Source organism: Apis florea, unplaced genomic scaffold (genome assembly GCF_048593485.1).
Source record: "Apis florea isolate Af1SG1 unplaced genomic scaffold, ASM4859348v1 contig_2495_pilon, whole genome shotgun sequence".
In the NCBI taxonomy this organism is placed as follows: Eukaryota; Metazoa; Arthropoda; class Insecta; order Hymenoptera; family Apidae; genus Apis; species Apis florea.
Window position 1 is genome coordinate 2,467,672 of NW_028256595.1, and position 12,195 is coordinate 2,479,866.

Genomic DNA, 12,195 nt, shown 5'->3' on the forward strand with positions numbered 1-12,195 from the left:
TTTCCGAGAGGCGGCCAATGCATGCTGATAAACCTGCTCGGCCAATTTAACTTCCAACATGGTGCCTTCCCTCTCTCTCCCTCTCTCTTCCTTCTTCCTTTTTTTTTTTTTTCACTTTTCTTCCGGTTAACCCCCCTCTCTTCCTCCTTTCTTTCCCCAGAGAATCTATCACGGCCAACGATTTATTAACCCATTTCGCCGGCAGACATTCGCCTCTCACAGTTTTGCGAATTTTCTTGCGAAAATCGATGCGCTCGATCTACGATGCGACGCTTCCCTCTCGGAGGGGAAAGAAAATTCTCTCTCGTTCGTGCTCTTATAATTTTCTCAAAGATCGAACGGATCGAAGAGTGTACACGGCGATGAATTTTTCTTTCCGTCCGTTTGGTCGAGCGGGGAAACGGTGAAATTTCAGATATTTGAATTTCTAGTTGAATCGCTGCCGACTTTTTCCGCCGGTATTTCACCGGTTCCTCGACGATGAATCGTTTAGACGTGGTTCGAAATTAAATTCCAAAAAGAAAAAAAATTGAACGTGGAGAAAGGCGGGAAAAGCGAATCGTCTTCGAAAAAAATCTTGCATCGAAATATCTCGACGATACTCGGAGAATACGCATGGAAATTACCTCGAGCTCAGGATTTTTGATTCCTCTTTTTCGAAAAGTTTTCCCTTTTATCTCTCTCTCTCTCTCTCTCTCTCTGATCGAGGTCGGGAAAACAAGATCAAACTCGGCCTGGAAAATATTAACGTTTTGCGCGGCGAACCCCGATACCGTTTCCGTTGAAAACGTGTTTTCTCCCCGTTGTTACGTTTATCGTGTCCTTCGCCCACATCTATCGTTCAATTCAGAAACAACAACACGAATATTTTAGCCGGAGATAGAAAGATAGAAACGACGAACTTTTGCTTCCCGATATGATTATTATTATTATTATTATTATTATTATTATTATTATTGTTTTCCGACCAAATTTCACGCGGATGCGTTTCCATCCGGATGGATAGATGGATCTCTCGAAAGTTTCAATTTCGAAAGAATTTAAACGGTCCTACATCCTACGATCCACCCGTCCCGAAATATTTTCCTTCAATCAATGGAAATTAGTTGATAATATTATGGTTGAAACGAGTAGCAAAGATCCACGTTTCCTTCGTTTGTTGGTAGTAGTAACGCGTATTCGAAAGATCCGAAAGCTTAACGGAGCATAATATTATTTGTTATCCACGTAGATTAATCGCGTCGACGAGGAGAAAGAAGGAAGGAAGGAAGGAAGGAAGGAAGGAAGGAAGGAAGAAAGGAGAGTCAAGTCGAGTGGAGAGCAAGGGACAAGATTTTCTCGAAAATGTCCCCCAGCTCTCCATTAACGAGTCCTTCCGTTTAATTTATTCGTTTATTTTTTTCCTTCCCCCCCTCCCCTCCCCTCCCCTCTCCTCTCTCTTTTTCTTCCCAACTCAACTTCACTCGGATAATTAATCGAAGATTGCCCCTCTCCCGTCCACGTCTTTTCTCGTTTTTCGAGGCAATTCCGCTCTCCTCCGGAGTACGGTTAATTCCATCATCCTCTCGGGTAGGGGGGAGTGTTGCGTCCAACGAGATTCTCGATCGAGGTTGCAAACTTCGGGGCTGGTTGGATTATAACTGTCGGCGTAAGTCGTTCAAAATCGGTGAATCGTCGAAGAAGAAGGATTGTTTCGCCGGATTACGAAAGTTTGTTGTGAAACTCTTCTTCGAGGAATCGCGTTGCCTACCTCGAGCCGATATCCCTCCTCCTCTCCCCTCCCGGTTTTTTTTGCAATTACAAAATTCCCCCCCCCCCCTGTCCCCCCGTATAACGGCCGGATGTTAAATTTTCGGACGTTTCGTTAAGACCGAGCTTTTCGTACTCGATTTCTCCCTTTATTTCCCCCGTGATTTCCCCCCTCCCCCTCCTCCCCCTCCCCCCTCCAACCTTCCCTGCCCGGAATGGGAAAGATATCGTCGAGTCGGAGACGAAGGCTCGCGAGTATCTTGAGACCGAAGTTTAAACGTTATTGTAGTTTCGAAAACGAGAAACCGTCGTAGTTGTATCCGTCGAACTTCCGTCTCTCGAAACGAGTCACGAGGCTCGGATGGAAGGGAGGGCGAGGCAATCATCAAACACTCGTGTAAACTTTCGTGTATTTCGTGTAAAAGGTGTCAACAAAGATATAACTCGAGGCTAAGAAGAAGACGAGAAACAATTTGTAGGGAACGAAACGCTGGAACGCGGTCGAACGCAAGCGAAACGAGTCTTGAAGTCTTTTTCGGAAGGGAAGGATTTTCGTTCGAACGATTATGCTCGATCGTCCGTCGTCGTGGCTCGCTCGGTGGTGCTCCCTTCCGCTTCTCCCTCCCCCCCTTCCTTCTTAATTTTAAGGATATCCTCGACTCGGGGCGTCTCGCTCTCCTCCGGAAACGCGTATTCCTCGTGATTCTGCGATGCGTCGAAGTAATGTCCCAATTGTCCTTGCTTGTAGTGCTCGTGTTGCTCGTAACCGGAGTGGAGATGGGCTTCCGAGTGTTTGTGGCTGTCCTCGTGACGATGCTTGTGACCATGCTCGTCGAAATGCTTGTGACGTTCCTCGTGCTCGTGGCCGTGCTTGTGCTCGTGGGACGCGTGGTGTTTGTGATGCTCGCGATGATGGTGTCCCTCGTGATGATGGTGGTGGTGCTCGTGCTCGTGGCCGTGCTTGTGCTCCTCCTTGTGCTCGTGCCCGTGCTTGTGCTCCTCGTGGTGGTGATGCTTGTGCTCCTGGTGATGGGAGTGATGGTGGTCCTCGTGATGCCCGTGGTGATGCTCCTCCTTGTGCCCGTGCTTGTGCTCGTGCCCGTGCTTGTGGTGGTGGTCCTCGCGATGGGCGTGCTTGTGGTCCTCGTGGTGGGCGTGGTGGTGCTCCTCGTGGTGGCCGTGCTCGTGCTCGTGCCCGTGCTTGTGACGATGATCCTGGTGGTGCTGGTGCTTGTGCTCGTGCCCGTGCTTGTGATGGTGGTCCTCGTGGTGAGAGTGATGATGGTCCTCGTGATGACCGTGCTTGTGCTCGTGGCCGTGGTGGTGCTTGTGCTCCTCCTTGTGCCCGTGCTTGTGATGCTCCTCGTGCTCGTGGCCGTGATGATGGTGGTGATTCTCGGTCTCCTTGTGGCTGTGGTGATGGTGATGCTCGTTCACGTGGTGGTGCTCGTGGTGGTGGTGGTGCTCGTTGTGATGATGATGCTTGTGATGGTGGTGATGCTCGGCGTGATGCTTGTGCTCCTCGTGGTGCTCGTGTTTCGAGTGATGCTGATGACCGTGGTGATGGTGGTGCTCCCCGTGATGCTTGTGCTCGTGCCCGTGCTTGTGCTCGTGCTTGTGCTCGTGCCCGTGCTTGTGCGAGTGGTGCGAGTGGTGGCCGTGATGATGGGAGTGATGATGCCCGTGGCGGTGGCCGTGCTCGTGGTGGAAGGAACGCTCGAAATGATGGCTCCCTCGAGGCGTCGCGAAAACGACGCCGGACGAGATTCGAGGCTCGATCCGTTGATCGGCGACCTCGTTGATTCGTTGAGTTACGATGGTGGTGGTCTTGGTGGCCGGGTCGAAGGTGGCCGTGCGCAACGGCGCGCGTGGCTGCCCGTTTAACGGCAACGCGAAATTGGGCTGGAAATTGGCCCCAAGATCGGCCAATTGCCGTTTCCTTGGATATTTCCGAGCCTCGACGTTGAAAAGTCGTTGTTGTTGTTGTTGTCTAGGGGAGATCTGTCGAGAATCGTCGGCCAACAACGACGCAACGACGTGAGATTGCGCTTGTCGCGGAACCCTGACGGGATCCGACAGTTTCGCCCGATTCTCTTGCGGCGGTGGTTTTAAATTTCGGCCAGCCACCGCTGTCAATAGCAGAGCTGCCGCTAGAAACCACGCCTAAGGACAGAGAGAAACAGAAGGTTGGAAAAAAAAAAAAAAATAATGGAAAAATCGGGACGACGAACCGCAAAAACTGGATCGGAGCTAAAATTTTGTTTACAAAAATCCCGTTTGTCTATATATATGCGCGTGCGTTGATAGGGACGAACGTGGCACCAAAACGCGGCGGATCGGGGAAGGGGAGGGAAGGGATGATTGCTAATTTTCGAAAATCGTTTAGCCGCAAGCGAGTTCATTACGATACGATGGTGTTATAGCGGACGTTAGCTCGGGTAACCGAGATAATAAAACAACGTCGGGGCTGGCGCGGGCCATTTTGGCCGGCAATGGCGCACGTGCGAAACGCCGAGCACGGCCGAGCGGAAAAACCGGAGATAATATCCACTAAATCGTCGCCGCCTCGTTTTATCGCCGTTATCCGCCGTTTCTTGTCGCGAGATTCCCCTCCCCCCTTTGCACGGCCGAGAAGAAGCGGAAGTTTAAGGTTTAAGCGGCCGAGAGATAGACACGCGGGCCCGCGAAATTGAATCTTCGGGTTCGAGCTTGGTCGAATTATAGCTATCGAACGATCGGGAAGCGTTTTTTTTTTTAGACGAGAACGAATACGAACACCACGTGTACCATAATCAGAGATTTTTATTCTCTCGGCAAACGAAATTCCAAACACGAACGTGTTTCACATTCGTTAAAACACGTTCATTTACGTTCGGTCGCGATTTGAGAATTAGTCGAATCGGTGGAAATGTATCTTTAAAGTTATCTTTAGAACGCTGCGTTTTCGAGATAAATTTTCGAGCCTTGTCCAGAATCGATTTGGACGAACGTTGTTGGAATAACGTCATTTAACGGCTACTTTTGTCTCTTTGTCTCTTGTCGCACGTTTCAATTTCTCCTTTTCTGCTCGACGAGTGAGATAACGCTCATCTTGGTATTATCCTCTTCGAAACGCAAACGATCGACTTAGAGTTGGAAAAACGACGCGATTAGCAACGACGAAGTTTTCACGATGTGTTTCAACATATGTGTGTCAACGATATATCGTTTACGAAGAAGGGAATTGAAAGCGATGAGAACTTACCAACGTCGCCATTTCGCCGATATTTCGGGTGTACAGGCCGAGAACAACTGGATACCGGGTCTCGGTGACAAGGTACTTTTATAGGGGGCAATTGGCAATCGGTACTTTCTTCCGTGCTAAGCACCGGTGTCGTTTACGACGAGGCCCAATATTTTAATCGTCGTCATAATACGCGGCGAACCGCGACCAGATCCCGATCGCTCTCCGTTCGATTTCATTTGTAAATCGTTCCACGTTTCCGACGCAGTGAAAATCGGTGGAAGTCCTACCCGAAATCGATGGATAAAATCGATTGCATAATCGGTTTTACGAGGGATCGAAATTGCGTAGAAAACTCGACGTTCTTCCTCCCTCGTTTAAATTCGGATTCATCGACATGTAAGCATAGTTATTATTGTTCGAAAGTTAATCGTAAAATCTGATTTTTCTTCCCCTATTCTCTCGATTTTGATCGGTGGAGAGGAACGAATGGAATAGGGGCGCGCGCGTACACAGCCGGACGCGGGAAACGGAGGAAACGACGCGTGCACCGAATTTAATTTATATATCTCATTATTTAATGGGATAAATGGAGGGGCGTCTCTTCCTTGCCGCTTCCATGAATATTTAACGAGCCGTTTCCTCTCGTCGATTCCTTTTCGCCCCGATCGACATTTCGATCGAGGCGCCCGCTTGTTTGCACGATCGGTGAAATTGCGCGATTAATTTTCGGATCCGGCAAATATTTGTAGACAACGGCGCGACCCGATGGGGACCGATTAAAACGTTGTAAAGCTCGCGATTGTGTGTATTATCCTCGCGCCGGGATAATTCCTCCTCTTCAACGCCTCGCGATAGACGAATCGACGAACGCGTTTGGAGTCGTTGCTTTCAACGATGATATTATTACGCGTTCTTCCTTTCCGAATCTTTCAAATTCGATTCGCTTAAAAGCACACTTGTACAATTGTACGAGGCAGTTTACGAGCTCGATCCTAAACGCCCTAATCTCGTGCCTTCGCTCTTCACGATTTCCTCGTCACCTGAAAATCTAGTTATCCAACATTGCCGTCCAACTTGGCTCTTACTTCTCCACCTTGCCTTTCCGCGTCCTTACCTTGCTCTGAAGAAAAATCTCTGAGAAATCGTTCGAAGAAAAAAGGAGACGTTTCGGAAAGAGGGCAATGCTCCTTCGATATTCGGTGGAAATCTTTTCGTTCGGGGTAATTCGATTTCTTGGGGCCGTGCAACGGACCGAATGTAAAGAGCGAGAGAATCACGAGTCGAGTCGACTCGGAACGCGACTTTATTGGAAGGAATCGTAAACGTCGTTGCCGGGCGAAAGAACTTTTTCATTTTCGCCGAAGGGAAAAGGAGAGAGAGAGAGAAAACGTATTCTTTCTTCCCGTCCGTCGACCTCGATCCCTCTCGAATCTCTCTTTGATTAAACGAGCAACCTCCGCTACGCCGTCGTTTATCGCGCGTTTACGCGGCTTCTCGACGAATTTATGCCGTATCTCTGGCCGAGATATTGCACCGTTACGAGGCCACGTGGCGAAAATGTGCGTGCTCTTCCTCCTCGATATTCCACGCGTGGTAGATTAGATTAAGAGAAGAACTCAGTTCAATTCGTGTTCCGCCGAGCCATTATTATTATCCAACAACGAGCAGAACAAATTGGAGAAACGGCGGATGTTTAACCCGTGAAACGAATCGATGAAGCGAGGGTGGATTTATGAAATCGCGTCAGATAAAGCAGGATCATCGAACGGACGGAATAATCGTATCCCGCGCGCGCACACAAGGATGAAATGGCGCGCGACGACGCGTGCCGCCGTTTTATCATCCATATCCAATCTAATCGTTATTCCCGAATTATTAACGAATCGTTTCCAATCGATCGATTTTCCGATCGAAATTTCTCTTCGAGGCCAGATTCTCTATCATCTATCACGAAAGAAGAAGTAATCCATCGAAAGTAATGCGCTCGTCAACGATCGAGCAACGATAATCTTCCTCGATGCGGTGTGAATCAGCCGTGTTTCGGATACCTAACTTACAACCTGCTCGAAATCGGGTCGAAGAGGAAGAAAGTTTAGGGCGAAACGAAGCTTTTAACGGCGCGATTAGGGTGATATTCGCGTGGGAGGAGGTTGGAAGGAGAACAGTTCCCCACCCCCCACCCCGTTCGCTCGTTCGTTCTTCCTTAAAGGCTTGCCGCATTAATGGCGGAGTCGTGGCAATTATTTCCGCGCGATTTTCTCCCGCTGTAATTCCCGCTGTGGCGTGGACAATAAGAAAGCCGGGGGAATCGATCGGGGAGGAGGAGAAGGAAGAGGAGGAGGAGGAGGAGGAGGAGGTTAAACAAACCGTGGCAGATATTACGTAACCTTGTCCCCCCCCCTCTCGCTCCTCGCTCCTTCACCCTCCACGGGTGAATCTAAGCCGCAAATATATTGCGGTTAAATTAATTTTCTGGGAATTGTTCTTTACCCGGAACGGTAATTTATGTTCACCTTAAGGGCTTTCGGGCCTCCTCGCCCTGCGAGAGCGAAACGCTTGCCTTTATTTAAAAGGCGGCTCTTGGACGTAATTAGAAATAATAAAGGGGGGGGAGGGGGAGGAGGGAACGATAAAGAGGAAGCGTCGGCTGTCAGGGAGTGGCTTAACGGAAGATTCTCAAACGTATACCCCCGTTGAAATAAACTTTTAAGAGGGGAATCGTTTATATCATCTTTATCGTCGATTCGACGGAAGAGAAATGGATCCGGGAGAGGAAGAGGGGGGGACGTCTCCTTTCTTTTTTTCTTCTTTCTCCCTCCCCCGTCCGCTCTCGATCGAAACGAAATTTCTGTGTTAATTATCATTATCACGCTCGCTCACCTGTAAATTATCGTTAATCCCATTTTTCCACGCGCTGGTTCACTTTTCATCTAGAGTATTTTTAAACTCTAGAAAAAAGAAGAAGAAGAAGGAAAAAGAAGGAAGAACTCTTCTCTCCAGCTCGAAAACGAATCAACTTTTCATTCGGGCCGTTTATGCGTACACGGCCGTTATCCATTAAACTGGCTTTCGCCATATTTTTTTCTCCCCGATGTCCCTCTTCCTCTTCCTCCGCCGGTGACGCATCGCTGGTGAATTAATTCTTCTCGATAATTCGTCATCCGTCCTCTCACCGACGATTTATCCGGAATTGGATGGAGTTTCTTTGGACGATAGTGGACACACTGTTCACAAAAAAAAAAAAGAAAAGAGTCAGCCATTATCGGTCAGCCAACCGACCAACGGACAATAAATGCAGGCGCGGATGCGATGATAATTATGGCAGCTGGCTGACAAGTCGGTCCCCGTTCGATTTCTTCTTCTTTCATTCATTCGCTCGAAGATCCGATATGAAATATTCGAACGGACAGAGGAGTTTAATCCGTCGTCCCTTTTCTTTTTCTTTTTCTTCTTTTTTTTTATCTCTCGGATCGAATCGGTGTCGTATCGCTAACAACGTGCTTCCACCCAGTCCTTGTCGAAGTTTGCCGCAATTACGAGAATAGATATATATATTATATAACGAATACAGTTTATAGCCCGCTATGAAGAATGATGTCCTCCTCGTAACGTGTCGCGTTTGAATCCACGTTTCATTTTCTTTCAGAGAGCAGGAAGAACGCGTGAATGTTTGCGTGAATACAATTTCGTGAAACAACCGATACGAAAACGACGCGAAAATCACGTGCGTTTCTTTTTTTTATTTTTTTAGGTTTATCACTCGAATGCCAATGTTCGAGGGAATTGTTGAAGGAATGCTTCGTTTCGATGGTTTTCGGCGATTTTTCCGTCGCGGAAAAATAACGAGATTAAAAACAAGGAAAACGGCGTCGGTCCTCCTCCATCCTCGCTGTTTTCCTTTTCTCGCAATTGCCTTTCTGAAACCGTAGTCGAGATAAGAAAGCAACGAGAAACCTTTCCGTTAGCTGCTCTCGAATGGGTTCGCGCTGATTACTTCGATAAGTAGGTTTTCCCCGAACAGGCGTTGCATTACAGTTTTATCTTAAGCCGAGAAAAATATCGAGCCACCGGGACAATGCTGTTGCTCATTGTGTTTTAATACCTCCACGACTTGCAATCTTTTGCGAAAGAATCGATCTGATAGAGAAACAGGAAAGATGGTTCCCCTCTCTTTGAATGTTTTTTCAAATTTAGCGGTAAAATTCCAAACAGCGTTGGAAGTTTCGACGCGAACCACGAGAAGAAGAAGAAGAAGAAGAAGAAGAAGAAGAAGAAGAAGAAGAAGAAGAAGAAGGATTTGCATTCGAGAGTCGAGTCGCGTAAAGCGAAAACAGAAGACGAGACAAATTCGTCGAGAGTTTTTCGAAAATTGTCTCGCGCTCGTGGAATTCGTTGTTGCGTTTCAATCAACCTCTCCGTTTTGAGGCGATCCATCGAAAGTTGCATCCGAATTCTTATCAACTTGCCAAGTATTTCGAGTATCGGAGTTACGTGGATGGTCAACGGTTCAGAGGGAAGAAAGAAACGAAGTAAGAAATTTCCCTTGTTCGCCACCTTGGCGCGTTTCACCACTCTCGTCTTCGTCTCGTTCGAAATTTTATTTCGAAACCTGTTTTTCCTTTCCGCGCTGCTGAATTATCCGCATCGGGATCTACCTGCCTTTGTACGTGCTTCTCTCTTAAAGCCATTAGCCACGCTAGAAAACGAATTTTCGCGTTCTCTTCTCTTCTCGGTTCGAAGAAACCGACCCGATCGAAAGAGAGAAGAGCGGGGGAGGTTTCGAAACACACGATTCGAATTCTCGCGATCTTATCGAGAAGAAGAAAGAGTGACACTCGGTGTGTCGGCCAGATTTATAAACACTTATTCCTCTAGAGAAATTCTTTTCTCGTTATTATCGCTCGAGGACCTCTATTAACCCTGAACGAGGAACGACGTTGTCTGTACAATCGTACACTTTTGACTGGATCGATCCGGCATAGTTCTAGTTCGAGGAATTTTCCTCTAATTTGGGGATGTCAGCCACTGAGATCCTCCCGATCGAATTAGGAACGGATTTTCTGAGTCTCAGAGTGAACGTGTCCGTCGGACACGACGATTAAATAGTTTTGCTCGCGTCGTGCTCCGACACCCACTCATTACTCGCTGACATTGCGAGAGACACCCACTCATCTGTAAGAAATACATTAACAGTCACAAGCGCCAGCTTCTTTACAGACGCACCTCGGTTGAAAGAGCATTCGACACACGCACTTAACAACAACCGCTACAATTAATTGTATGATTAATTTTATATAATGTTATTCAGGGCGCGTGGTCGTTGCCATATTTTCCCCATTCTGATCGAATAACGCGGCGAAATTACGGTTAAATTCCTCCTTTCTCGCCTCCTTCGCGGGGGATGGGGATCCCTTCCACCGTAGTTTCGTTTCGAAAACTCCGGTTGGTGGCCGATTAGAAAATAGCAGGACGGAATTACTCGAGGTAATTGCGTTCGTTTGGCTAAATTGAAAATTGAGCTGTGTAATCGCATTCGCGGAAACGGTCGGCCGTAAACTTTGTCGGATGGCGTCTCGACCATCTCCCCGTTTTTCTTTCCCTTTCCTTTTTCCCCCCTCTCCATTCCCTGTCGCGGAAATATAATTACTCGCGTAAAACGTAAAACGTCCTTCGAAAACACGATGTTCGCAATTCGAATGGAAATAAGAGGAACTCGTTGCTCTTGGATCCTTCCATTGGGGATAGCTACTCGACTCTGCGAAACCTTCGAAAAGCCCACGGGCCCTGAGAAAAGATCTATCGTCCCGATCGCGTCGTCGTCGTCGTCGTCTTAATTCACCCGCGGACCCCTGTCGCTTGCCCACCTTGATTTACGCGGTTGCTAAAGTTTTATGGGCCCGTCCATCAAACCGACCCACCAATCCCCCCAGGAAACCGGCCTACGAACCCGCCACGCCTTGGAGGAATCGGGCTCTCGATCCTGCCACAAATTTACGTTCGAGGGATGCGCGAGTAGCGTACGGGGACCATTTGTCCGCGATGCTTGACGGCTTCATTTTCAAAATTGAAGTTCGATGGTGAATTTCGAGGATGGCGAGAGGTATGCGTGGGGATATCGTGGCGTTGAGTGGATAAGTTTCGCGAGCCGGTTGAATTCTTCGAATTCGATTCTCGAAAAGTGTGTACCATCGCGCTCGAGGGTCGGAGCTCCTGCTCTGCACAGTGGTTCCAGCTAATTGGACGAAATTATTTTTCCCCCTGTTTTGAGCTTTTGTTATATGTTTTTGAGATTTTTTTTTAACTTTTGGAAAACAATTTTGCCTTTTTTATTATAATTTGTTTTATTTCGTTGGAAATATATATAACGTAGAAATATGTGATTAAAAGTATGTAATTAAAATACAATTAAAAAATATTAATATCGCGAATTCCAATTAGTGTGGATGAATGAAATATACATAGTAGTCGATATGTACGAAAAAATATAACGAATATAGAAGAGTAAAACACGTGATATAATTTAAAATAAAATGGAGAAAAAAATCAATAAATTATTTAAATAAAAATGAAAAGGACGAAATAAAATTACAGTTTTTTAAATATATAATTAAAAATATATTCACAACCAGTTTTATTCGCTATTTGAATCTGAATCCGATAGCTTGCGTGGGAAGGGTGAGATCGGACAATTTGTATTACAAATTGACAAGAGAGGCGCGATCGAATCTATTCTATTGGTTATTCTCTCGGATCCTTAAGTAACCGGGCGAAAGATCTGCGTGGCAAATGTAGCAAAATTATCTTAGAAATCGTTTCGACAACTCGAAGTAGTTTGGATTTCGTTACCTCGAATTAATAAGAGCGCGGTATTAATTTGCCAACAAGTTTCTTATATCTCTTTTTTTTTTTATTAAAAAATATACAAAATAATTTTATGCTACTCGTAAAACGCTTGTCACATACGCGCAAAATCATCTCGAGTTGCTATTTCGCCCGACTGAGAAAGTCGTCGAGCGGAAAAGGGTGTTCTTTTGCATTTTGCGTGACAAGAATGCGAACGATATTGGATTTTGCGGATCTTTCCACGATAAAGATTATGATATTTGAAATGATGGACGGTGTGTATCTTTTGGGTAACGTCTTCCCAATCTTCTGGCGAAGATTGTGATATCGGGGACGATATATCTTTTTCTACAACGAATTCTTTCCCATCTTTTCAC

The 12,195-nt window shown here is 46.8% G+C and overlaps 1 protein-coding gene and 1 long non-coding RNA gene across 3 annotated transcripts in view; one reads left to right on the plus strand and one right to left on the minus strand.

Annotated features, from left to right (window-relative positions):
- LOC105736479 (uncharacterized) overlaps positions 1-12,195 on the plus strand; it is a 135,820-nt gene that overhangs the window by 63,267 nt on the left and 60,358 nt on the right. The window lies entirely within an intron of this gene.
- Positions 2,314-5,005, minus strand: LOC105736414 (uncharacterized). Its single transcript, XM_086906996.1, has 2 exons — positions 4,994-5,005; positions 2,314-3,912 (listed from the first exon to the last, which is right to left on the minus strand). Exons 1-2 carry the CDS (start codon positions 5,003-5,005, stop codon positions 2,314-2,316), a joined length of 1,611 nt encoding a protein of 536 aa, XP_086763122.1.